Genomic DNA, 25,349 nt, shown 5'->3' on the forward strand with positions numbered 1-25,349 from the left:
TCCAGCGTAGGGTGAAGCCATATTACTCGATCGAATTTGGAAGGCTATTTAAGATATATCACTTAGACTGTTTGCACGCCAGTACCGTTTACACTTCACCCGCAGATGTCGCCTTCTGCTGCCACGGCAGCGGCGCACTTGCAGCTTTCACTGGTCCCAACTCCCGCTCTCTCTTCTGCTTCCACGCCTCAATCTCACCCTGCTCCACAAAGTTCCCATGAAGACCTAACCTGAGCTTGAACGGTAAATGGATGACTGCAACCGGGCCCTGTGAAATGTTTTGCGCATCGAATATACACACATCATTGCGCAGCACATCAAGATGGTTCAGCAGAGCGATAATATACCCATCCCCTTCCTGCGTGCTCCCCGCCCGCGGGATGAAAGCCGGCTCCTGGAATGTTGCGCATGGTCCTGCCCAAAACGTCTCGCGAGCCGAGCTGTCCCATGTGAAGTGGCCTAGACTATTGAATAGCCCACCCGCCGGGCTCCCACATTTCGCGAAATCGTAGGGCTTAGTCCCGTCAATGACTGCCTGCCAGTAATGATTGTATTTCATTGTTGTGAAGCGGTCATCGATGCGTGAAAATTCGCCGGAGTATGTATCAAATTCTTCGGCAGGATCCACCCAGGAGTTGGTGGGCGTGTTGGGATCGAATATCCAACGGGTTGTCTTGTTTTGCAGCTTGTTCCTCTTCGCGACCGTTCCTGCAGGGGTGTCGATCGGAGGCCAGAAGAAGAAGACGTTGCCGTCCGCGATAGTAAGGTCAAATACGACTTTACCATCGGGAGTTTCGTAGCAGCTTACGGTGTGGCCTTGGAAAGCTGGAAGCTGTTAGTCAACAATGACCGCTAAAGAGAGCAGGGAATTATCTTACCATTCTTTGAACGGTACCATTTAATGTCTTCTGGCTTTCCCCCTCGGCGTGGCACAAGCCCATACCACTGGTCTTCGTTTGGATCCCAGGCCCAGTGGTTCTCTCCTTTCTTTAGACGCTCCGGGTCGCATTTAAGCGGTGTCATTGGAAGAACAACCCAGTTATCACTTATCCCACAGTCATGAATTATGCCACAGAACGGTGCCTTATACCAGCATTCCTCTGTCTTGACTCCTTCGGCATTGATGGAGTATACCACTATGTCGGAAGAGCCATCATTGCCGTCACCACCAGCCTACACGATCTATTAGCATTCCTGGGAGAAGCTATCGAAAAGACCGCCTTACTTCATATCCGTAACACACCATTTCCCCTGTCCTCGGGTCAAATTTCGGGTGTGCCGTGAATGTGGGACTTAGTATCTGACCCTCAAAATCATACCGTCCAATCGTCTCTAAAGTGTCTGGATCCATCGCATACGGTGGTCCATCTTCCTTTGTCGCAAGCAACATTCCTCTCCAGAAAAAGATATTTGTGTTCGCCGCGGTGCGAATTACGCCTTTGACCGCCTCATTGTCCGTGTACGGATTGCGATACTTGCCAAAAAGCGCTTTTCCGGCTTTACTCTCCGCATCATACCGGTCCGTGTGGACATATCGCTGCTTGAAGTGGGCGCTCCCATTCGCAATGCGGATAGCTGTGACATTGCCGTCGCCGTTGAAATGGATGTCTGAATCGTAAACCGGAGGGAAACGGTGGTCTGGTTGGACGCGGAAGAATGTTCCATCTATGTCTGTTGGGATTTGGCCCGTTACTTCGAGATTCTGGACATCACCTTCAATGCGCGAAGGCCTGTTGAAACCGTGGAATACTTCAGTGGCGGGAAACTTGAGCTGGGAGCTTGATTTCATGCCATTGGAGTAGTTGGGGGAGAGGGAGAGCGTTTCGGCAAGTTCAAAAATGTGTGCCATTGTTAACTTAGCTGGATGCTGTGGATGTTAGATATCAAGGTAGTTCCAGCGACAAGTTGATAACAACGCCTCTGGTGCAACGTCATGCAGGCCATCCGCAGTATATATCCCCGCATGCTCGTTTTAGCAATCAAAAATCGCCCGGAAAATAGCTTTCCGAAGTAATTAACCCCGCAATTCATCATTGCAAACTGTGATCAGTCGTCGTTCCCGAAGCTGGAGCAGCAGCAAAGTGTCTGTGACGTTCGAGCCGGGTTGTTCCCATCGGATACAATCCGCCGATGTAACTACTCCGTAGCTGGCCAACCAACGACGTCAATCGCGATTAGGAGGCCCATTTTTGCAACCACTCGTGCTTTTCCGAGTTCGATTAGATTCTTCACGAAATAAGAGTATGCATGGTGCACTGAGTAGTTACAGGATACATTTTGTCAACTTAGAGAGAATTGCAAAGTTGGGCCTCAACTATGCATTCCCTGCTTGTCTCAAAAGGATGGAAACTTAAAACCCCCCTTTTTGTGCTCATGTGAGTGTTTAGGGCTTCAAAAACTAAGGAACAGGTTACCGCATGGACAACACCAGTACATAGTGGCTCCTTTTAGCAACTGTATATGTGTACTTGTTCAAAGGAGGAAGAGTTGTTATTTGGTTCTGCTCTGCGTTCTGAGGACTAACCAGTTAACTAGCCACTATTAAGCATATCCTTGTTTTGTCCAGGAAAAGGTTATTGGCAAGGGGACAACCCATGCAGGGATGATTGTTTATGATGTTCAAGGAAATTGACATGCATCAAGCTCATTATTATATACAAGAATAAATGTGCAGCTAAAGCAATCTTCTAAGCAAGCCCTGTCTCCTATCTAATGTACCAGGCGAGGTCCTCTTTCTTGATATCTTTAAGCGAAAGCCCACGACCGAGATAGGCAAACCTGTTCGCGCTCTCATATGTAAACTCAAAGTCCTGCAGGCGAGGGTCCCTTATGCTCTCTAAGAAATGATTAAGCGAACCGGCCCACGGGCCAACGATCCTGCCATTTGATGTTCCTCCTTTGTACCTGTGAGACGGTCAGACAGTTGCACAAGTCAGGATTAGAATGCAAACTTACCAACTATTGCAGTTCCCGGAAAAAGTTAACAGTTCCATGACCGCATCCTTGTGATCGTTGAACTCCGTCGTCGCCTGTTGGCTAACCACTACTGACTTCACTCCTTCTCTTTGGATCTTCTTTGCGAAGCTTAACGCAAATTCCAGTTGATTTTCAATAGCAGGCATAAGCGAACCGTTCGATATTGGCGTGTTTGGCCCAACAACCACTACAGGAATATCGGATGAGAATACGTGTCGATTTTATGAGGAGAAAGATTCACTTACTGAAGTAGTTCGGCATGTCTGGTACAGCACAAGTAAAATAGGCCTCTGCGCCCGTCTTTGCCCACCTTTTTCCAAGATCCACACCGTTCCTTCCGATGAGTGGGAACGGAGGAACATAGGACGTATCGTAGCCCGTGGCTGCAATGATAACATCAGCTGGGTAGGTCTTCCCATCAGCTGTGACTACGCCTTCTTTGTTGATCTCCTGGATTGAAGTTCTGACAACTTCGACATTAGGTTCTTGCAGTGCTTCCAGGTAGCCATCGCCAGGAGTGACACTATGAATGCAAATTAGCATAATCCAAGCCATTACGCATATAGACCCGATTACTCGCCGTCTACATCCCACATCAAAGTCTGGAATCAGCTTCTCGCGAAGTTCTGGATCCATCTTCGAAAGTCTTTCCCGCATTCCCTTCTCGACAATCTCTCTTGAAATCTTCTGCTCTTGCGAGCCTTTGTAGAAATTCGGGAATCTGGAATTGATTGCATGGTCAATTTCCTGTCGGTACTTCCGTAGGTAGTCACGATCGTTACGGAATTTCTCTTTTTCTTCTTCTGTGTATTTCGTTGCTCGTCCAGCTGATGCCAGGTGACCAGCAAACTGAGGTGCAATCCAAGTGGGAGACCTATTGAAGCTGATAAGAGACTTCACAACTATTATTTTTATACTTAGTACCAATTTGACCACGAGCAAGAATGGGAAGGCTCACTGGGTTGAATTGTAGGGACCACCTGGATTCCTGATGAACCTGCGCCAATAACGGCGACTGTCTTTCCCGTCAAATCGAGATCTTGAGGATAGCAGGCTGTATGCACCAGCTTTCCTTCGAATGAGTGAAGGCCAGGAATATCGGGCCACTTCCACTTGCTATTCTCCAAGTCAGCTGGATTTCACATTCCGAAGTTCAATTGCCCTCACTTCAGCACTCCAGCGCAATTGATGACAACCTCCGCTGAGTCTTCTATCACCTGTCCACTCTTTAGATCTTCAATTTTCACCATCCATTTCCCACCATTCTCGTTCCATGTCAAACCAGCAACCCTATGGTTGAATTTCGTCTTCTCGTATACTCCATACTCTTCGGCTCTGTCCCGGTAAAATTTCCAGATTTCCTCCGCACCGGCATATCTGTCAAACAGAATGAGCTTATACCATAAAACTTATGCGGTGTATATGTACTCACACCCCGGACCAGTCCGGATTTCCGATCCAGGGATAGGTGTAGGAATGCGCCGGGATATCGCATGAACATCCAGGGTATCGGGACTCCAGCCAAGTACCTCCAACGTCTCCGTTCTTCTCGTAGATCTGATATTCAACGTTTTCCAGCTCCTTGACCTTGTAAGCGAAGGCTATTCCCGATATTCCAGCACCAACAACGATGATTCGGATCTGACGCGGTTGGTGGATGTATTGGTCGCTGACGACATATTGCTCAGGAAGGGCGATTGACCCCATGGTGATTATTTTCGGGTACAAGTGATGGATGAATGGAACACAGTTGGTAATGCTGGCCGGTGAATGTGACGACTACAAATCAATATAAGATAGAAAGCCGTATCGAAGCATATGAGCACTCGGTGGAGCAGCGTGGCGGACATATACAGCCGAGAAAATCGTCATCATGTTCACGAAGTTAGGCCTGTGGAGGTGATGTTCGTAGTTAGTCAGTTAATGGATCTTAATTGCGAGAATTAATTAGTTTTTCGCCGATTGAGAGTGAACGATGCCATTTCGAGAAGCAAGCTCAAGCTTCTTCTGGACCTGATCCCATTTGACCCCTTTCGGGATTATGGTTCCGAGCCTCATGGCCCACGCTTGAAACTTCAATTCGCTGCGATGCTGGATTCACTGCCAAAACTCCAATATTTTTGGATGCCAAAAATTGGAATGGCATTTCGTACACGTGCGGGGTTTATACTTCCCCAGATCATCCTTACGGCATGCATAGATCTGTCCTTTGAAGTGGAAAGATGCTTGCACCCACGATTCCTTTAGCTGAACACGCCAGCCGCCAATTGAGCCTGACTGTGTTTTACAGCACTTCTCCAAGTCAATCTAAGAAGAAAACATGGGTGAAGCTTCTATCACAGACATGATGCCTCGCACAGTGTACGAGCTCATAGAGCAACTCGCGGTCAACGAGCCAGACCTCCCCCTCATCGCCTACCCTAGCGACAAGAACACCAATGACTTTGTGCACTACACGGCACAAGATCTAAATGGCTATTCTTCCCAAGTCGCAGAGCACTATGCCAAGTTTATTCACCCCAGGAGAAATTCTTCAGATCGGACAAGGGTAGTGGCGCTTCTCGCTCCGTCAACAGTCGACTATCTGATCTCAACGTTGGCGTTGAGCAAGCTGGGATTCACCGTTCTTTTTCTTTCTACAAGGCTCGCAGATGCGGACTTTGTCGGTCTACTCAACGAGACCAGTTGCTCAGATGTGGTATTGGATAAAATCTTCCACGAACGGATCTCGAATCTTAGGGAGCGAGTGTCGGGCCTGCAGACACACATCATTGCCGACTGGAATATATACCTTACACCTAGTCGAAATAACCCAATAGACCAGGAGCTTGACCTCAATGTTGAAACGAACAATGCGTGCTGGATCATTCACTCGAGCGGCTCCACAGGTCCTCCTAAGCCTGTGCCGCAAAAACATTCGGCTATACTTCGCAACGCTGCCGATAATTTTGGAATGACCGCCTTCATAACTTTGCCGCTCTTCCATACCCATGGTATCAGCAGCGTCATTCGAGGGTTCACTTCCAGAAAAGAAGTATTCTTATACAGCGCCTCCTTACCATTGACCGGACCGCGACTTGTAGAGACATTTGAAAGACATCAGTTTGAGATGTTTTCTGGGGTACCTTATGCCTTGAAATTGATTGCAGAAACTCCACAAGGCACAGAATTGTTGAGTCGAATAAAGCTGGTCACTTTTGGTGGCTCATCATGTCCAGAAGCTCTGGGGGACGAATTGGTCCGCAGGGGAGTTAGGCTAGCTTGCCATTATGGATGGTACTTCTTTCCTGATCATTCCAAACCCTCTTTAATTTTCCGTTGCTAACGCAGAGGTCCCGATTTAGTACAGAATGCGGCCAGTTGATGACATCTGTACGCCCACCTGACGATAAGGATTGGAATTACATGCGCATATCTTCCAAAGCTGCACCTTTCCTTCACTTTGAGGAGCAAGATGCCAGTGGACTATATGAGCTTGTCGTACTGCCCGGATGGCCTGCCAAGGTAGCTCAAAACCGGTCTGATGGTTCATATGCCACCAAAGACTTGTTTATAAAACACCCGACGAAGCCGGACCGTTGGAAACTCGTAGGAAGGTTGGACGACACCCTTGTGTTGCTAAATGGCGAAAAGGCAATACCACTCCAGATGGAACAATTGGTCCGAATGAACCCATATGTTGTCGATGCGGTGGTGTTCGGCTCGGGAAAGCCGATGCTCGGTATGCTCGTCATCGCATCTGAGAATGCTCGTGAACTTGAAACAGAAGCCTTCCTGGATATAATTGAAAAAGATGTAGCAAAGGCCAACACCCTCCTCCCTGCGTATGCCCGCATCGACAGAGATATGATTCGTGTGCTCCCTTTTGGCACGGAATATCCCAAAACAGACAAGGGGACTGTGATCCGAGCGGCATTCTATGCTCGATTCGCAGACATCATAGAGCAAACCTACGATGCTGCTGCTGCTGCGGCGGATTCCTCCAAGGAGGCCCGAGAAATGGCCCTCTCAGAACTCGAGGAGTTTCTGCGCAAGACCTTCATTGAAGTACTTGGCCTTAGTGACCAGGAGGTCGGCCAGCTTCAAAATGACACAGATCTTTTCGCGCTGGGCGTTGATTCCTTACAAGCCCTGCGTGCGAGGGCGCAGATTGTCAAGCATGTTGCTACACGTGGCCGTCTTATAGGGCAGAATGTGGTATTTGAACATCCCAGTATCGGTGCATTAGCAAAATATTTGTCATCAACGGGCTCGAATAATAATTCTAACGAGGAAGAGAGACGACAGGACGGTGAAAATATGAAAAGATTGGTTGAGACGTATAGTAGCTTCGCGTCACATGTGCCTGTCGAGACACCCGCCGAAAGGACGTTAGATGGCCGTGTTATCATAGTCACTGGTGCAACTGGATCACTAGGAGCTCATGTCGTTTCGCAATTGATCAAACGTGCAGATATAATTCAGGTTCATTGCCTTGTTCGAGCATCGTCGATCGATCACGCTCATTCACGGGTGGTCAGCTCATTACAGCAGCGGAAGCTATACGATTCTATTTCACCTTTTGAACTGAGGAAGATTTCTGCTCAAGGATCGAGTTTTAGCGAAGAGAACCTTGGACTGAACGAGCAGACGTATCAGTGTATGTTACGGGAAGTGGACACAGTTATCCACCTTGCCTGGGCTGTAAATTTTAATCTTGGTCTGTCAAGTCTCGAAAATCAGATACGCGGTAAGCCCCGATATCTTCCATATGGGTAAGAATCAAACTGATTCTGAAAAAGGCACCCACAACCTCATCAAGTTTTGCCTGTCGACGCACTCCTTGAAGCCAGCAAGGTTTTATTTTGCGTCCTCGATCGCGGCTGTCATTAACACCCCCGGACCGGCAAGGATCCCGGAAAAAATCCCAGATACAACTTGTGACAGTATATTCCACAATGCCCAATTTTCTGGGTACGGACAATCAAAGCTCGTAGCAGAGCTTATCTGTGCTCGGGCGGCAAAGCTCGGTATGGTTTGCAGAGTTTTCCGCCTAGGACAGATCATAGGGGACACCGAGCATGGTATCTGGAACTCCCAAGAGGCGATTCCTCTAATTATACGAAGCGCCATCACAATCGGCGCTCTGCCCGAACTTAACGAGCAACTGAGCTGGCTACCGGTTGATACCGCGGCCAGTGTCATTTTAGACTTAACTTTCCCGCAGGACAGAGACGTAGATATGGATCCAAGTGCGCTGCTTCACATAATCCATCCCACAACTGTCGACTGGAGCCGCGATCTCCTTCCTGCCCTCCATGCGGCAGGGCTGGAGTTTGAACAGCTCCCTCCGAGTGAATGGGTAAAGAGACTACGGGCAAATCCGGACCCTGTAGCTAACCCTCCGATAAAGCTAATCGGCTTCTTTGAGGCCAAGTACGGTAGCGATAATAAGGAGATTGAGCAGTTATACTTCTGCACGGATCTTGCAAGCTACCTATCTCCAACGCTGCATTCCGCAAGGCCGCTCTCACACTCACTTGTGGCAACGATGGTTAGGCATTGGCGGACAGAGTGTTGGAATGATACCAACAGCGACTTAAGAGGATGAGAAATCTCATGCTCATATCTGAGAGACTCACCTGGTATAGAAATAGAAACGTTACTAGGAGGAGCGTGTGTCAATGGTCAAAAGCGGGTATTCTCGAATGTTGCACATCATATGTTTCGGCATAGTCCCCCGTCATCAAAGCGTTGGGAGCCTTCGTAGAACGGGAGAAGAAGGTACTGATGGAGAAACCAGGCGTGAAACGGTGATCATCACAAATTACACCCGGAGCGGACGTCGAGCCCTGCGCTCCACTGCCAAGCACCCCGCAAGACTGAGCTTCATCGCGAAACCAACATCGTGTGGTACCGAGGACGGATTACAAAAACGCGCAGAACGTCTTTTATTTGTGATCTATATTTTGTACTCTCATCATTGGTTATACCAATATTCCTACAGGATCTCAAAAAGCAATCGTATTCCTCAGCACCCCAATCGGCTGCACCTCGACCTCCACCGCATCCCCGTGCTGTAGCGGACACTTTGGATCTTGGAACCAACCCACGCCAGCCGGTGTCCCCGTCATGATCGCAGTACCCGCAGGAATCGTGGTGCCTTCGGACAAAAAGCTCACCAGCTCATCCACAGGGAAGATGAAATCAAACGGGCTATCTTGAACCACGCGCCCGTTTACTCGCGTCGTGATCCGCCGGCTGGCATCTGAGGGCGAGAAGACCGATGGGTGCACCAGGCGCGGACCGAGAGGGGCGAAGTTGTCGAAGCCCTTGGCGTGCGTGTACTGTCCGCCGCAAGCACGCTGGAAGAAACGGGCAGTGAGATCGTTGCCGATGGTGTAGCCTAGTATGTGGGATGTTGCCTCGGAGGCGGAGATGGATTTGATAGTGTTGCGAAGGACGATGGTAAGCTCGCCCTGTTTTGAGCAAGAGTTAATAGGGTGCACAAGGAGTAGACAGGCGCTGGCGCACGGATACGTACCTCGAAGTCTGGAAATGACTTTTGGGCTTGGGGTGGAACTGGAATCTCGCTATCCGGGTCTGCGAGGGCGGGAGGAGGTTTGTACCATATTGGTGGACATGTTGGGATGGGAAGCTGCGACAAAATACAAAAGAAAGTCATCTTGTCAGCCCACACACATACTTTGTTTGGAACACCCATCTGACGAGCGTACCGATGCCTCATTGGCGTGATTTCTATAGTTCAAGCCGACACAGATGATGTTGATTCCCGTAACAGGGACAGGGGCGAGGAGCTACTCATCCGTTAGTCCTACTCTTCGTTGTTGAAGCGCGTCCTGCACACGGATCACCTACCTTTTCCACTGTGACATTTGTACTCTGGCCGTCAGATTCCAATGCTTGTATGCTCGAAAACCCCTGCACTGTTAGACCAGCCGCTGGTGTCTCTTCTAGAGCAATTGACGCCCAATATTCGTTGCCATTAGTCGCTCGAAAGCGAATCAGACTGTCCCATTGAACCATCTTGGAGTGTATATTCTGCGCGTTCTTAGTCAACTGAGCTGTTTCACGCTGTTTAGCTAACGTAGCAAAAGAAAGTCGCATGCGAAAGAAAAGAAACGAACACGCCTAATTACATATATCTCCAACTTAATAACGACGAAATATACCCTGCGGGGCAAGCACATCTTAATCCAGATATGCCTCTTCAATCGATGAACCATTGAGAATCTCGGCACCATGATTCCGATGTGTCCCGGCCCCCACACAGTTACCCCAACGCTGTAACAATCCACCAATCCCCGCATATGGAACGGGTAACACGGACTAGCATAGCAAGCTGAAGGAGGGGCTGAGAACATTCAGCTCTGTGAGATTGATATACTCGTCACTCAGTCGATATCTCTCGCCCTACCCCTTCTCACTTCCAGTGACATCTCACCAACTCGTCAAAGGAAACAAAAGAGCAACGATGTCGAAAATAACCCCTGGGCGCATCCCACTCCCTATAGTAAACAACCCAGAGAAGATACAGCTCAACCGCCTCAGTCATGTTTACCACTTGCACCCTGACCTCGACAAATTCGAAGCTTTCGCAAAGGATTTCGGATTCGTCGAGGCTTCGCGCGACAGAGATACTGTCTACTACCGTGGCTACGGCAGAGATATGTGCGCGTACGTCGCGAACAAAAGCCACGATGGAGAACGGCACTTTAACGGTGCTGCGTTCATCGCGGAGACGAAGGAGGACTTTATCAAGGCGTCGAAATTAGACGGGGCAACTCCTATCGCCCCTTACACCGGCCCTGGCGGTGGAGAGATCGTCACGATCCAGTCGCCATCAGAGACGAAGATTCATGTGCTTTGGGGAGTGGAGGAGCGTCCGGCGCCGAAGCAGGCGGCGACCGCGACGGAGGTGCACAAAGGCGCTTATAATACCGCGCTGCAGAAGTTCAGAAAGGGTCAGCAACTGCCATGGCACTATTTGAATTGAAGGGTCTGTTCGGCTGATTGTCCATTTCTAGGCGAATTCCAACGCTTCAAACTTGGTCCCGCCATGATCCATAAACTCGGGCATGTCGGCTATATAACTTCCATGTTCGACGAAGATGTCGCATTCTACACTCAAAATTTCAACTTTGTTCCCTCGGACGTTCTCTGGGAGGAGATCAACGGCCAGGAAATCGACGCCTTGACGTTCATGCACCTGGACCGTGGCAAGGAGTACACGGACCACCACACTCTCTTCCTCTCCCGCGCGCCACCGGAATTCCAAGGCAAGCATAGGATGCACCACTGCTCGTTTGAAGTGGAAGACTTTGATACGCAGTTGCTAGGCCATGAGTACCTGTTGAGCAAGAAGTGGACGCCGATTTGGGGTGTTGGGCGACACATTTTGGGTTCTCAGATTTTTGATTATTGGAAGGATCCGAGTGGTTTTGCGATTGAGCATTATGCTGACGGTGATCTTGTGAATGTGGATAACAAGACGGGGCGGGAGAAGAGTGAAGGGGCTGCATCGATGTACATTTGGGGACCTGTAAGACCAGAGGCCGGCGTTGCGTAATTGTGAGGCCCACTGTCCTTCTGTCCGCAGTAATATGCACTAATTGTCAATCTGGCTTCCTCTTTCCCATTTTCCCGCTTTGTAAGGATCCCCATCTCCATATTGGACCAGGAAGTAGATATGATCCCTCGCATCATGGGGTTTGTCGTCTATGGTTTTTCGCGGAACCTTGCATCCGAGTGTCTTGGCGCGGGGAGTTAGCAGCCGAGCTTCGTGGCTTTCCGCATTTGGGACAGTGATAGCACATTATTTTAGTGGATCTCAGACATTTACTCAGTGGCTTGGTATTTTGATAGCGTGCATGCTATGGGGACAGGCCCGTATTCAAAGGCCTCCTATGAAAGCTCGTGTAATGAGATAGCGGACGTAACATGCCGAGTCTTTCAATGTGGTTGGGGACTGGGTCTCCTTTCTTATTTTGCCATGATAGGTACGGCGGGGGGAGGCAGCCTTCTAGTAGCTGGCTCCCAATTCTGGAGTCGGTCGACGATTGTTTTCATATAAGCATCCTCTGTCTGTCAAATGGTACTGTTTGTATGCGAATAAGAAGTTCAACAATATGAGCATCGACATAGAAGAAACAACGGTCCTCATTGTAGGCGCAGGACCAAGCGGTCTAGCCCTCGGGGCCTTGCTTGGCCGCATGAACATCAAGGTATTCGAATATTCGCAAAAAAAATATATATATACTAGATTTGATTGAGACGTTGAATGCTAATCCGGCACTTACTCATATAAGGTGGTTATCCTGGAGAAAGAGGTCGAGGTCTGCGAAGATCCTCGTGGTATCGTGGTCAATGGCGACGCAGTTCGCATTTCGTATCAAATTGGTATTGGGGAGGGATTGACGAAGAGAATTGGAAAAGGTGAGCATGCGAGAATAAACATACTCGAGACATTGCTGCTCTTGCAAACTTTTTTTAGCTTTGTGATCGTGGCTGACGTGCGAATCGTGTGACAAAGATATTGGTGTGCTTAATTTTCACCGAGGAAACTTTAGGCAACCAACATTTATGACATTCGACATTACTGTCGACTGGGCCGAACAAGCAGTTTCAAATAACCTCACTCAGTTTCAGCCGAACTATGAGCGAGAGATCCGAAACCTTATCACACAATTCCCTACCTGCGAGATCCGAACGGGATGCGAGGCCATAGCCCGAGAGGAGAATGGTGACCACACAATTCTTGAGTACGTTACGCAAGACGGGACGAAGCGATATATCCGTACATCATGGCTTGTCGGTGCGGACGGGAAGCGTGGTGTTGTACGGAAGAAGTTCCTGGAACCAGAAGGTATCAGGCAAGAGGATGGCTTCTATACTTATGTTGGAACATGGGTTGCTGCCAATCTGCACATCACGACACCGACGCCGAAATCGCATCCGCAGTTTCCGCTTTGGCAGCTGGGGTACACCCCACAGCAGGTACATGATGCCTTTTGGCCAAGCGGATTCCAGTAAGATAAAACATTCGCAGAGGAACTACTGCATGCTCGGCTGACAGATATCAGCTTTTGTAACAGTTCGAAAAGACCTGCCGTCAGCGGGAGATTTGGGCCACCAAACTCAGGATTCTGGAGGTAAGACTTTCGGAATCTCCTTCCTTTTATTCTAAATCCTCAATACTAATCCGGCCCCCTCGGAAGGCACGAATTTTCGGTCGAGCCAGAAGACAACCTTAAAGATGTTGAAGGGGATTTCTGGAAGCAATTCGGATCTTGGATGATCATTCCCGGGTCAAAGTTTTCGTGGAAGCTGCGGAAAACTCTCGTCGAGTTCCCGAGAGACTGCATCAAGATCGTGCGGTGCAGACCATTCACGTAAGTAAAATTTAAATATTAGTGCTATACTCCCACTCTGACAGGTAGGACTAGGTTTGCAACAAAAGTAGTTAATCGATGGTACTGCCGCAAGACGATGCTAATCGGCGATGCCGCCCACGTCTTCCCACCTTTTGGCGGCCAGGGCATCGCGGCAGGCATTCGTGACGCACAAGCACTCAGCTGGAGACTGGCCCTGATGACTAACCTAGGGGTCTCAGTTCAGATCCGAGAGAGAATCCTGACGGGATGGAGCCAGGAGCGCCGTCACGCGTGGAACGCAGCAACGCTAGCAACCAAACTGAACGGCGGCATTGTGAACCAGCGGTCTCTGCTCGGCGGACTGGTTTATCGAATGTGGATGCGTTTCCTGTGGTGGTTCCCCGGCATCGCGCGGCTCAGAACGCGCCGTGCATTCCGAGACAAGCTCGTTTACAGCTCCAAAACGTGCCCTGACGGTTTCTTCCTGGAGAAGGCAGGCGGTGGACGGAAAGTCGCACAGATCTGGGTGCGCAGACAGGGCGAAAAGCCAGCGCTGTCTGACGGTGTGTTCCTCCGTAGCCTACCGCACTTTGGCCTCCTGGTCATCGTCAGAAGTTTGGCAGATGCGAACCCTAAGGAGATCGAAGAGGCCATCAGAGCAGCGGATCTACCAGAGGAGATCCTCACTTCCAAGGACGTGACGTTCTTCTGTCTGAATGTCCAGGCTGGGAACTCATTGAGCAAACTCGGGGCAGAACAACAGACGTACTATCCGTGCCGGACACAGGAGTTGTTGGAGGAAGGCATCACTCCCATCAAGGGATACCGTGAGACAGCAGTGCAGGATCGCTATGCTAAGTCGGCCAGGTATGTCCTCATACGGCCTGATTTTTTCGTTCACTCTGTGGCAGCAAATGCCGGGGAGCTGGCAGCAAATCTTCGGGAGGTCAAGGGGTATTTTTCTTAGGGTTGTTATGACCTAGCTTGTCTGTTTGTTGACGTGCCTGTTATTCGTTATAGCCATGTACGGAGTAGCTCTGATATTTAAAATAAGCCAAGTGGTCCGAAGAGCCATCTCTGTTACCGTGCCAAAAGCCCGAGCACAGAATGTGGGCTGACATCCCCGCTCGAGGGGTCAGGTCAGGTCAGGTCAGGGGCAAGCATACATCATAATCGACAGCTCCATCGGCCAGCCATCAAAGGTGATTCTCCGCATCAATGGCCCGTATATTGCTATGTAGAATGGAAGCCTGCGGAGTGATCCTGCCGGGAGACCGATCGCAGGCCCCGTTGGCGTTATTCCGCAGCGCCGCCAGGATCGAAGGCTGGTTGCAGCTCGTTAAAAAAGGGCTCGACGTCCAAAAGGGGGGCAGGGCTTGGCGGATACTCTGACGTAAGCAGGCTAGTTAGTTAACGTAAGCACGCCCACTGCGGCCAGGCCCGCCAATGAAGAGCCGCGGTTGGCGCGAAAAAAAAAAGGCTTATGGGCTCCACTCTGATGTGCGCTGCGAGAAGTTCAACGATGACAGCGCTCGGGATCCTGTGAAGCCGTAGGCTGGTCGAGGGAGGGCGTCGCGGGGAAGGGGGGGGGAAGGCCAATGGAGGTAGGAAGATGACGGAAAGTCTGTCTGAACTGTCGGTACTCCGTAGTGGGAGGATACTTCCAAGATTAACAGGCTGTATGTTTATGCAGTTGGCGAATGGGCTCTGGGTACGAAACCCAGCTGGGCACCCTGGAGAGCGGGAGGAGAGACTACGACCAACATATTGCTGTCGAATCACTTTCAATGAAATTGAATTCACTTGGCATTACCTTCACTTATTCTTCAGCCCAGGAGATATCCCCCTTTGCAATGGTTATTCCAACAACTTCGAAATAATAAAAAAAAAAAAAAAAAGGACTTGTTCGTATTGGGAGGGGAAAAAAAGCGAAAAAAGCGAAAAAAAACTTGCAGCAGCAAGCTGACTTTGTCTGGGTCAGCCGGACATACGACGGATGGGTCTCGGACTCCGTATTTCAAAATTGACTTACGAAAACCCTCGTAGCTTTCTTATAAAACCTGCCTACGAGTTTACGACTCCATTTTCATAACGAGATCTGGGACAAATATTCCAATCGGTGCTGGAGATCAAATGACTTCTGTGTCCAAAGGGTTGATCGGCGGGCCGAGAGGGCCTACGCACTGCCTGTGCCTTGGGTGACGACGGTACAACGGATCGACAGCTGGGAGGGGGGAGAGCGGAGTGTTGGGAACCTCAGACCAAGGCACGCACGATCTGTGACTGGGGTGTGTCATAAATCTCCTTCCAAAATGTCGCGAAAACGGCGCTGCCTAGGTCGCAAGCACCACAACACGACGTCGAATTAACTACCTCACCAGTTGGAAGCAAACGATGTGTGCACGTATGCATGTATGTATGGAGTACTCCGTATGTATGTAACTAGTAATTAGGCACTATATAACGAGGTGATTACGTGTGTACGGTACTCCGTGCAAATAGACATTGCTGGTGTCCACGGAGTTGATGGCATCTGAGAAGGCTTCCTTTATGTCTGGGTGATTCGATACCCGACGGATTGACCATGCGGGAAGACGTCGAAAAGGTGAATTTTGCCTGCTGGGGTCTGTAGTATGTATGTCACACGCAAAGTACAGCTTGCTTCAAGAGAAAGGGGATAGGGAGAGGAATGGAAGGCGTAGAAATTGGTGGGGAAATGAAGGGACAAGCAATCAACCCATCATTGTGAATTGGCAAGAGAGGCAGAAGGATATCGTTCGGTTGCTTTTGAAGTGGGTGAGATCCGACGGCTAACCAGGTTGTTACGTGAAGGATGTCGCCTCTCAGAGCAATAAGGACGCCGATATTATTCATCAGGGAAAAGCCGCAGAAAAGTTGTGGGTGGGGGATTAAAGAGGTTTTGGAAAAAAAGAAAAAGTCACTTGCAGGTTGGGACTGACGCTGGATGTGGCAACTGCAAGTTCCACAAGGAACGCAGAATGCGCATGCGCCATACAAAGTACCCGGAGCCCGCTGTGACTTGGCTCAACGTCCGTTGCGGAAGCGGTCCAATAGTGGTCGCGTGTTCCCTGGGAAATGATATGCTTTTTTTCATTACTTACACGCAGCTTTTGAGACGGGGCAGAAAACCCATAATAACCGTCCTCTTCATGTGACGGAAGCTAGTCTGCCTAAATGGGCTTCGAATGGGCTTGTGCGGAGAAAGAGATGAAGAGGTTATCGAGACGGGTGGATAGGCCTTACAGGAGAGAGTAGGCCATCTTCTCGAGACGATGATTTCGTGGTGACAAGGAAAAGGCGAAGACGGAGTGCACCATGCTTACTTATACCACTACTCCCGTACTCGCTCCTCTTCTTATTTTATTTTCATTTTCATTTTTTATTTTTCATTTTCTTCCCCCCGTGGTCGAGGGGATTGGCGGGCAGAACCCGACGGTCGAAGGACGAGTTGAGGATGTGATTAGGTTTTGGCATTATTGGTCGGTAAGCTTGGCGCGCGTGGCTGATCGTGACTAGCCAACATCCTGTCGATGGTACTGTAGCTCAGAGAAGGCCAGCGAGAGAAGAATCAACTAACTTTTGCTGGTCGAAAGAGTCGGCCACCACCCTGGTCGGTCCGTCCGTCGTGAACCTGGAGGCATGTATGTACATGTACCCGCTTTGGCTGGGGAACCCGGGAATTACTACACGGGCGGGTACGGGGTTCTCGCGAGTGACCTGTGACTTTTTCTCTCGCGGTGAAGTTTGGTCGAGCCAAGAATCGCCTGGAAAGCGAGGAAGACGGCGCGAAGGGGACAGCGACGTCTGCCCCTCTACCACGATGCCTCTCCCCTTGACTCTGTGCACCATTGTCTGCTTGACCTGAATGCAGATGGAATCGTATTAGTAGCAAAGATAGTCTTGGTTTCTTCTCCTCTCTCTCTCTCTCTCTCTCTCTCTCTCTCTCTCTCTCTGTCTCTCTCTCTTCCCCTTCCCCCCCCTTTCATTATTATTTCTTTTTTTTTCCCTTTCAGTTGCCGGAAGGGGGGAAGTGGTTTTGTAACCATTCCATCGCTCTCACGCCCAGGCGACTTCATTCAAACCAGATTCTCGGCACGCACGGTCTGATTTGCTTCTGTGACTGAACACGGAGACCAGCGCTCCGGATGCTGCATTCATTCGAATCAGGCACATCGCAGGATGCCACGTCCGAGCGTCCGTTTACACACTGCTGTCTGTAACAATAGTATGATGATGATGATGATGTATAAACGTACTCTTGTACTCTGTAGTTAGACTGTGATAAAACTCGGGGATACATCGTCCCATAACCAGACCACACACGCGACGGGCGGCGGTTAATTTTATCTACCACCGGCACCAAGTCACAAATATGAGATGTGCCGGGAAGACGCTGATTAGCTCCAGGGTATCGTCCACTCCCCTGCATTCCCTTGGGCCCAAGGAGGAGGATGGATACCTTTCATTAACGTCCCCCTAGTTGACCATCGCCAAACCACACACCATTCCGTCTGCGAAGCCCTGCTCGGATCGCGTAGGCTGGCGAGCGAACGCAAATGGGAGCAGTGGTTTTAACTGAGCAGTCGACCAAAACAGCGCACCAGGAACAGCCGGACTCAAAAAAGAAGACGTCGAACCGGCCAGAGCTTCGCTGAGGGCGAAACGTTTGTTCTCCCTCTTGTCTGTTTTGCTTTGGGTGACACCAGATGTCTGACCCACTGATCAGGACTAGTTAGCGCCATCAGGTTCCCAGACTTTTCTGCTCGCCCGCAGCGGATGAGGTTCTCTTGTCGTCAGTAATGAGTTAGTCCGGGCCCAGTTGGCTCGCTCGTAGCTTGTACTCTCCTTCGACCTGCGTGCGCTTTAATTTTTCTCTTTTTTCTTTTTTTTTTTTTTCCCTTTTCCCTCTTTTGAATATATTTCGAACTTACATACATAATCATGTCAAGGAAGTGAGTTTAACGGCATCTTCCTCTCTCTTGGTCCGGGCCCATCTTATTCTTCCTCTTCCTCTTCCCGTTCTGCTTCTTCCTCTTCCTTCCCTCTTCTTTCTTCCTCTTCCGTGATACTCATCCTCAGCTCTCCCGTCTCCTCGCTATATTCCTTGTCCTGCCGCGTCCTCCTCCCGCCAGCCTCTCAGTATCCGTTTCTCCATCCCGTGTGGTAAGTAACTATCTCATCAACCTTTCCGTCATCCACCTTTTTTCTCGTGTTCTTCCCTTCCCCCCTCTTCGACCTTTGTGTATGTACATACATCCTGCTCTTCTGCTCCACGTTTCCTCCCCTCCCCTTCAAAGCTTCCTTTTGCCCATCTGACGACGGAGCAACAACACAAGCTTCTCTTGCTTTCCATGACTCAACGTATTAATCCGGGAAAGGCCTTGGACAACACGTCTCCCCTCTTAGTCATGCAATAATTTTCACTTTCTTTCACCTTCCCCTCCGCCATCACAACTCCCAGCCCAGTTTCACTCGCAAGCTCCGTTCTCTCTCCCTCTCCTTTCAACCTTCAAATCTTCAATCTGCCCCAGGCTCCCGCTCCACATCCGTCTCTTATTTGATCTGTATAACCTTGTTGTCACCGCCCAGCTGTATCTCCCTATTTATTCCGCCGCCCAAGCTGCCAGAGCCACAACGAACTTCGGAGTTGGCTCGGCTCCGCTTAAATTCCCGATCATCTCTCTGCTCCTCCAATTCCACGCCCTGCGTTCTCTTCTGTCTGAAAGCATCCTGGTCTACTTCCCTTCTCCTTGTGTGCATCTCTCTGATCTGCGTGGTCTGGGTTTGCGGCGTTGCTCAGGCTCTCTCCGCCGCCGCCCCGTTCACCACACCAAATTTCCCCTGCCTTACTTTACTTAGCATGGCGGTTTTGTAACTGTTTCCGGTATTACAGAAAACACCAAGTATCCCAGCGCCAACCACCAGACGCCGTTCCTCCACGGCCTATCAGCAGCTTCGCGTTTCTTCCTTTTTTTTTTTTTTTTTTTTTTTTTTTTTTTTTTTTTTTAATATCTCCCTCCCAGTGGATGTATAACCGTGGAAAACTGCCGTCGTCAGGTTATCCCTGAAGTTGCCCTGTGTCTCCGCCACACATGGCAGCCGCTCAGGATGCCGCCCTCTCCACCGAGAGTGAATCGCCTGCAAAGTCCGCCGCGTCGTTACCCACCCAGTCCTCCTCGTCCAAAAATGGAAAAATGGATAACGCCGCCGATAAGGCCTTCGCTGCCCTCAACGGCTCTCAGTCCCAGCCAATGACCGCGTCAACCTCATGTTCCTCTGCCGCAGATACGCCAAAGCAGACCCTCTCGAGCTCAACTCCTACCCCGGCCCCTTATGGTACCCGGTCAAGGAACAGAGTGGGTGTCCCACGACCAAACTATGCTGAAGACCGCGACCTTGACATCGATCTCGAGCCCGTGAGCAACTCCAAGCCCACCACCTCCAAGAAAGCTGCATCCGCCAGCCACACTACCTCCAGGACCTCCCCCGCCGCCAGTATCGAGAAGAACGGAGGAGTGAGCACAAGGGGCACAAGAAACGCCGCGGGTAACCACCTCTCGACGACGAAAGAAGCTATCCCCGGCACATCGACTTTTTCTGCGAACCCAAACGCGACCAATGGCTCCAAGAAGCGAAAGCAGCCAGGATCCAACACCATAGTCCAAGGCTCGTCTACTCCCACCAGTACAAGTGCGACGAGTAGAAAATTCATTGTCCCTGCCTCAAAATTGCCTGAAATGGCGGCGCCGACGAACATGATGACCTTTAACAACGCCAAGGGCTGCTTGAAGAATGGAAAATTAAAAGCGGATGACGGAACTGTTCTAGCTCCAAATGGTACCTCTCTACCTGCTCTACCGTCTGTCTTGTGTGAATTTTTCATCCTCTCTTCTTGTGAATCGCAATCTGACCGTTTTTTTCTTTTCGCTACCTTATAGATCACGTTTACCTAATCTGCGAGCCTCCCGGCGAACCGTATTACCTTGCCCGAATAATGGAGTTCCTACCCAACAAAGATAATCCGTCCGGCCCCATCGAGATGGTCAGAGTTAACTGGTACTATCGACCTCGCGACATCCAGCGCAGAGTCTCAGACCCGCGCCTGGTGTTCGCTTCCATGCATTCCGATACGTGTCCGTTGACCGCCCTTCGAGGAAAATGCCAGATCGTACATGCGTCAGAGATCAAAAACCTAGAAGAATTCAGAAGAGGCAGGAATTGCTTCTGGTTTGAGAAGATGTACGACCGTTATATCCAACGCTATTATGAAGTGGTACCCACCAGTCTGGTTATCAATGTCCCGCAACATGTGAAGAAGGTCTTGGATGAACGCTGGAAATTTATTCTAATCGAAGTGGGACGATCAAAAGAGTACACAGCTGATGTTAAAACTTGCAAACGGTGCACTCAATATGCTGCCAAGTATGCCCCTTTACCCTGCAACGTCCCCATCCTCCTCCCCGACCCATATTCCAAGAGCGAGAACTAACAGTCTCTGTAGCTCTGAGTCTGTCGATTGTGCCGTATGCCACCGTACCTATCACATGAGGTGCGTTCGCCCAGTTTTACAGAAGAAACCCGCTCGAGGATTTGCCTGGGCTTGCGCTCCCTGTAGCCGTGCGCAAGACAAGAAAATGGAAGCGAGAAACACGCCGATCATTGGTGAACTGCGGCAAGAGCCTGAGCCCGACGCGTACGAAGAAGATGAAGAAGAACCGTTGCCTCCTGCGGAAATTACACAGAGCAGTAGTCCTTCTATACACGAAGGTGTCACCCACTCCGCTACACCTGAACAGACCGCGCAAGCGAAGCTTTGGCCTTTTAGATATCTAGGAATACATTGCCGCGTTGAGGAGGCGTTGGAGTACGATGATAGAATATACCCTCGAGCTAGTTCACGGATCGGCTCCCGTCACCAGGCTAACGTCATTCCGTGGTATGGCCGTCCGATCAGATACGTGAAGGCCCCTGAGATGAAGAAGAAGTACCTCAAGTCGAAGAAAGACCCTAAGATGTCGAAGGAAGCCCTTGCCGCATTCGAAGCCGACAAAGCCGAAAGGGCGAAACGGCCAAAGTGGATCCTAGACGAGCCACCCGGCTACATACGTCGTGGCGAGGATGAGCCGATTACTATTGGTAGTAAGCAGGTCCGAACGGCGGAGTTACAATTCAAGATGCCAGATGTGTCAGATCTTCCAGCGCGTGGAGAGGATGATACTCCTGGATCGCATTTGAGCCCTGAGGATCGTGAGAAATTTATGGACGAATACATGGCCGAGGCCAAGAAGATCGCGCCCCTCAAGGGCATCGAAGAATATTCTACGAACTTTCTGGATAAGGCGCTGAAATTCCTATATGAAGAAAATTTCAACAAGGACGCGGCGCTGGCCAGGTTGGGCAAGATAAACAAGTACACCGACCTCAAGGAACCGCACCTTAAGCCGGAGGAGGTGAAGCTCTTTGAAAGTGGTGTTGCCAAGTACGGTTCCGAGCTGCGCCTTGTTACCAAACATGTTGGTACTGTACCACATAGTCAGATTGTGCGATATTACTACATGTGGAAGAAGACGCCAAAAGGTCGTCAAATCTGGGGAAATTTCGAGGGTCGGAGAGGCAAGAAGGCGCTTAAGAAGTCGGATAACGCAACGGTGAAATTGGTGGACGATATTGCCGATGACCACGACGACTCCGCATTCGATCAAGACAAAGCTGCGAGTAAAAAGCGAGGATTTAGCTGCAAGTTCTGTTCGACGAAAACTTCAAGACGATGGTGTCGAGCGCCGTTTGTTCCCCCCGGCACAACCACGACCGCCGAGCCATCATCCAAAAAGGACAAGGGAGTGGTTTACACGGTCGCATTGTGTCAGCGCTGCGCTTTGTTGTGGAGAAAATACGCTCTTCAGTGGGAGAATCCCGATGAGGTCGCGAAAAGAATCTCTCAGGGAGGTACGAAATCGTGGCGGCGCAAATTCGAGGAAGAGCTGTTGGCTCAACTCCTTACGTATACCGAGTGGGATATGAAGATCAACAACACCACCGCTACCACCGCTGCGTCCCTCGGCATTCATGTGGTATCTGATATGACAAGGGATACTGCAGCTGAGCCACCCAAGAAGAAGACGAAGACCTCGGACAAGGATTCTGCCACTCCAGCCAAGGAGTCTCCAGTGGATCAGGTTCCCAAGAGAAGAGTAGTCGACAAACCAACAGAGCCACCACCCTTGCTACCAGAGCCACCCAAACCGAAAATGCTTCCTTGCGCTATTTGCAACAAGATGGAACCCGGTGGCGATCAGCACCTATCTTGTCGAGATTGCCGACTCTCCGTCCATCGCGGTTGTTATGGCGTGAGCGCCAACCGAAACGCGGCCAAGTGGTTCTGCGATACTTGCTCGAACGACCACAATCCAGCTATATCAACGAGATACGAATGTGTTTTGTGCCCGGTTACCTGGACAGAGCATGAGTTGATGGAGCCACCCAAGATATCGCACAAGAAGAAGTCCGACCGCGAGCGCGAGAAGGAGAGATTGGAAAAGGAGATGGTCGCCGAAGCCATCAAGCTCTACCGTCAACGACAAGAGGCTGCTGGAAAGCCCGCTGGCCCTCGGGAGGCGCTCAAGCGAACAGCCGGAAACAACTGGGTCCATGTCACCTGTGCCGTCTGGAATCCCGAGATCAAGTTTGGAAACGCAAAGGAGTTCGAGCCTGCTGAGGGGATGGGGTTGATTCTGCCGGAACGATTCCAGGAGACCTGCAAGATTTGCAAGACGCAGAACGGCGCCTGCGTCACCTGCCATCTATCTTCTTGCAATGCTCGTTTCCATGTTGGGTGTGCGCATCAAGCCGGGTACAGGTTTGGGTTCGACGTGACTCCAGTGAAGGTCAGCAGAAGAGACTCTGTAAACACGATGAAACTTGGAGAAGAGTCCGGCGCGGTTACGGCGGCAATTTGGTGCCCTCATCATGTAATTCCGTCCATCGTGCATGAAATGAGCGAGCCTTCTGGGGTTGACGATATGAATGCCCTTCAGCTGTACGCCCAGACTTGCAAGCAGGCCGATCTTACCCTCACCGGTACCGTGCGGAAGGCGGCCCATTTCCAGCAAACCGTGGGAGCGTCGATGAGTGGGCAGACGGCATCGGCTCGACGTGCTGCTGCTGCGAACGGCGCCAGCTCTGGTCACGCGAGAAAGGAGAGCACCAACGCTGCTGGATCATTGGTTGAAACGTCGCCGAAGATGGATCGTGGTGCCAACCACTCGAGTGAACAGAACGGCAATGAAGCGACGAATGGTGTTCCGGATGCGAAGAACTGCCATCACTGTCAGACAACCATCAGCCCGAGATGGTGGCGTTGCTGTGTGAGTCAAGAGTTGCCTGGCATGGCTAGTCGCCAAGCGCCGAACGGAACTTCCTACGACGGTGTAGCAGATGAAGGAGATCAAAGGAGCTCCATGGAGAAGACCGCAGAAAAGGTCTTGTATGAGTGTCATAAATGCCACTACAGGAAGTCAGAGTCTCCAGCAGCCCCTGAACCTCGACCTTCACCGTTTGTTTCCAAGCGCGATTCAAGCTTGCCCGCCAACCGAGGACCCGAATACTCCCATCATTCATTTGCATCTCCCCGCACTCAAACCGTCCAACAGAGTCCCAACCTCCATATACCTCCGATTGTTCCTCTCCATCCGCATGGACAAGAGTGGCGACCCGATTTCGAGCAGCGACCCGGTGACTACGCGACTCCGCTTCTTCGAAATGGGATCCCCCCGGGGCCACCAGGACATCCAGGGCCGAATGGAATCCCCCTCCCGCCGCCAAACTTCCATTCTGGCCCACCGCAGGGTTCGCACATGAACGGCTATGCACCTTCCCTTCCGCCGCCTCCGTCGCACTATTCCGGTGCCGTGCCACCTCCACCTCCACACACATACCCGACACATCAAAGCCCATACACACCCGTCCCAGGCCCATCCACGAGTGGTCCGCCTCAGATGCCCGCGGGTAGCCATCCATACACATCCGCCTCGCCACCGGCAATTCATTACTCACCTCAACCTTCGATGAGCGGCCTGGCACCCGGTGCTCCTCCTGTTCGAATGTACCCCGTTGAGAGAGCCATCGCGCCCAACCTCCCGTCCCCGTCTGTATCCCGTCGCAGCGTAGACCCTCAGCCTCCGGGAACACCGGGAGCGTCGGAGCAGCATAACCCTGCTGGAACCGAGCCATCCTCGACCAACGCGCCGCAGCGATCTCCAAGCTCTGGTCTTGCAAATAGTGGGAACCAGGCGCCTGTGGCCGCATCTGGAGCGAGTGCGAGTCCGTCGTTAAAAAATTTGCTTCTTTGATAAACCATAGCGGGTTCGGAAAGATAAAGAGGAGTTTTTATGTGTGTTTTTTTCTTTTCTTTCATACTTCTCCAAAGTCCTTACTTTCTGTTCATGGCAGGTTTTGTTTCTCTCCTTTTTTTTTTCATTTCTTTTCGTTTTGTTTTAAAAGGATGCTCGGAAAGCAAGGCGGACAGGATATGTATATGGGTTTTCGTCAGTGGGGTAATACACCGGTGTCCCTGGGTTATGGTGGTGTTATTTACCGAATGAGTGCTGGTCATCGCCGGTTTCAGAGATACCGTAAGTCACTCCTATGCTAGAATTTATCGAAGATGTCTCTTGTCAAGGCTTTGAAGATACATTGTGTATTATTTATCTATTTTTCTTTTTTTTTTTTTTTTTTTTCCAGCTTCGGCTGTTAGCTATTACTCGAAAGGTGTGTATTGCATCGTACTTTTGCGACAATGAAGAGAAAAGAAAGTAGCCCGACTCGATTGAATCAACAAACATAAGGGGGTAATTTCTACAATTTGAAAGCAAAATTGTGACTACCGTGCTGCCAGTCTGCTCTTCGGCGTGTGGTTAATAACAAAAGAAGATAACGAAAAGGTCGTGGATGAGTAGGAAACTCGCCACGGATTAAAAGAGG

At 50.4% G+C, this 25,349-nt stretch overlaps 7 protein-coding genes across 7 annotated transcripts; 4 read left to right on the forward strand and 3 right to left on the reverse strand.

Moving 5' to 3' along the window:
- Positions 1–88: 88 nt before the first annotated feature.
- On the reverse strand, positions 89–1,849 carry D8B26_008047 (uncharacterized protein; the record flags this gene model as incomplete). Its single annotated transcript, XM_003071423.1, has 3 exons — positions 89–825; positions 879–1,173; positions 1,226–1,849. 3 exons carry the CDS (start codon positions 1,847–1,849, stop codon positions 89–91), a joined length of 1,656 nt encoding a protein of 551 aa, XP_003071469.1.
- An 844-nt stretch (positions 1,850–2,693) lies between these two features.
- Positions 2,694–4,683, reverse strand: D8B26_008048 (uncharacterized protein; the record flags this gene model as incomplete). The annotated part of the gene is made up of 7 exons (XM_003071424.2): positions 2,694–2,904; positions 2,956–3,163; positions 3,222–3,499; positions 3,557–3,878; positions 3,935–4,092; positions 4,144–4,353; positions 4,409–4,683. The coding sequence occupies 7 exons, from the start codon at positions 4,681–4,683 to the stop codon at positions 2,706–2,708; spliced, it is 1,650 nt and encodes a 549-aa protein (XP_003071470.1). The 3' UTR covers positions 2,694–2,705.
- A 613-nt stretch (positions 4,684–5,296) lies between these two features.
- On the forward strand, positions 5,297–8,566 carry D8B26_008049 (putative NRPS-like protein biosynthetic cluster; the record flags this gene model as incomplete). Its single annotated transcript, XM_003071425.1, has 3 exons — positions 5,297–6,252; positions 6,321–7,705; positions 7,758–8,566. 3 exons carry the CDS (start codon positions 5,297–5,299, stop codon positions 8,564–8,566), a joined length of 3,150 nt encoding a protein of 1,049 aa, XP_003071471.1.
- Positions 8,567–8,891: 325 nt separating this feature from the next.
- Positions 8,892–11,660, forward strand: D8B26_008051 (uncharacterized protein). Its single transcript, XM_003071427.2, has 3 exons — positions 8,892–9,783; positions 10,074–10,940; positions 11,004–11,660. The coding sequence occupies exons 2-3, from the start codon at positions 10,451–10,453 to the stop codon at positions 11,543–11,545; spliced, it is 1,032 nt and encodes a 343-aa protein (XP_003071473.1). The 5' UTR covers positions 8,892–9,783; positions 10,074–10,450; the 3' UTR covers positions 11,546–11,660.
- Positions 8,922–10,002, reverse strand: D8B26_008050 (uncharacterized protein; the record flags this gene model as incomplete). The annotated part of the gene is made up of 4 exons (XM_003071426.2): positions 8,922–9,434; positions 9,500–9,613; positions 9,693–9,773; positions 9,835–10,002. 4 exons carry the CDS (start codon positions 10,000–10,002, stop codon positions 8,967–8,969), a joined length of 831 nt encoding a protein of 276 aa, XP_003071472.1. The 3' UTR covers positions 8,922–8,966.
- Positions 11,661–12,104: 444 nt separating the features above from the next.
- On the forward strand, positions 12,105–14,423 carry D8B26_008052 (uncharacterized protein; the record flags this gene model as incomplete). The annotated part of the gene is made up of 6 exons (XM_066125733.1): positions 12,105–12,200; positions 12,285–12,411; positions 12,509–13,004; positions 13,071–13,127; positions 13,194–13,367; positions 13,422–14,423. The coding sequence occupies 6 exons, from the start codon at positions 12,105–12,107 to the stop codon at positions 14,314–14,316; spliced, it is 1,845 nt and encodes a 614-aa protein (XP_065981817.1). The 3' UTR covers positions 14,317–14,423.
- A 4,908-nt stretch (positions 14,424–19,331) lies between these two features.
- Positions 19,332–25,324, forward strand: SNT2 (putative PHD type zinc finger protein with BAH domain-containing protein; the record flags this gene model as incomplete). Its single annotated transcript, XM_003071429.2, has 4 exons — positions 19,332–20,207; positions 20,309–20,792; positions 20,872–24,689; positions 25,296–25,324. The coding sequence occupies exons 1-4, from the start codon at positions 19,463–19,465 to the stop codon at positions 25,322–25,324; spliced, it is 5,076 nt and encodes a 1,691-aa protein (XP_003071475.2). The 5' UTR covers positions 19,332–19,462.
- Positions 25,325–25,349: the final 25 nt, after the last annotated feature.

The sequence above is a fragment of the Coccidioides posadasii genome, chromosome 5, assembly GCF_018416015.2.
Source record: "Coccidioides posadasii str. Silveira chromosome 5, complete sequence".
NCBI lineage: Eukaryota > Fungi > Ascomycota > Eurotiomycetes > Onygenales > Onygenaceae > Coccidioides > Coccidioides posadasii.

Coding starts and splice junctions, on each gene's coding strand:
- D8B26_008051 (XM_003071427.2), top strand. CDS start 10,451: ATGTCGAAAATAACCCCTGGGCGCATCCCACTCCCTATAGTAAACAAC. Junction 10,941..11,003: donor GCTGCAGAAGTTCAGAAAGG/GTCAGCAACTGC, acceptor GTCCATTTCTAG/GCGAATTCCAACGCTTCAAA.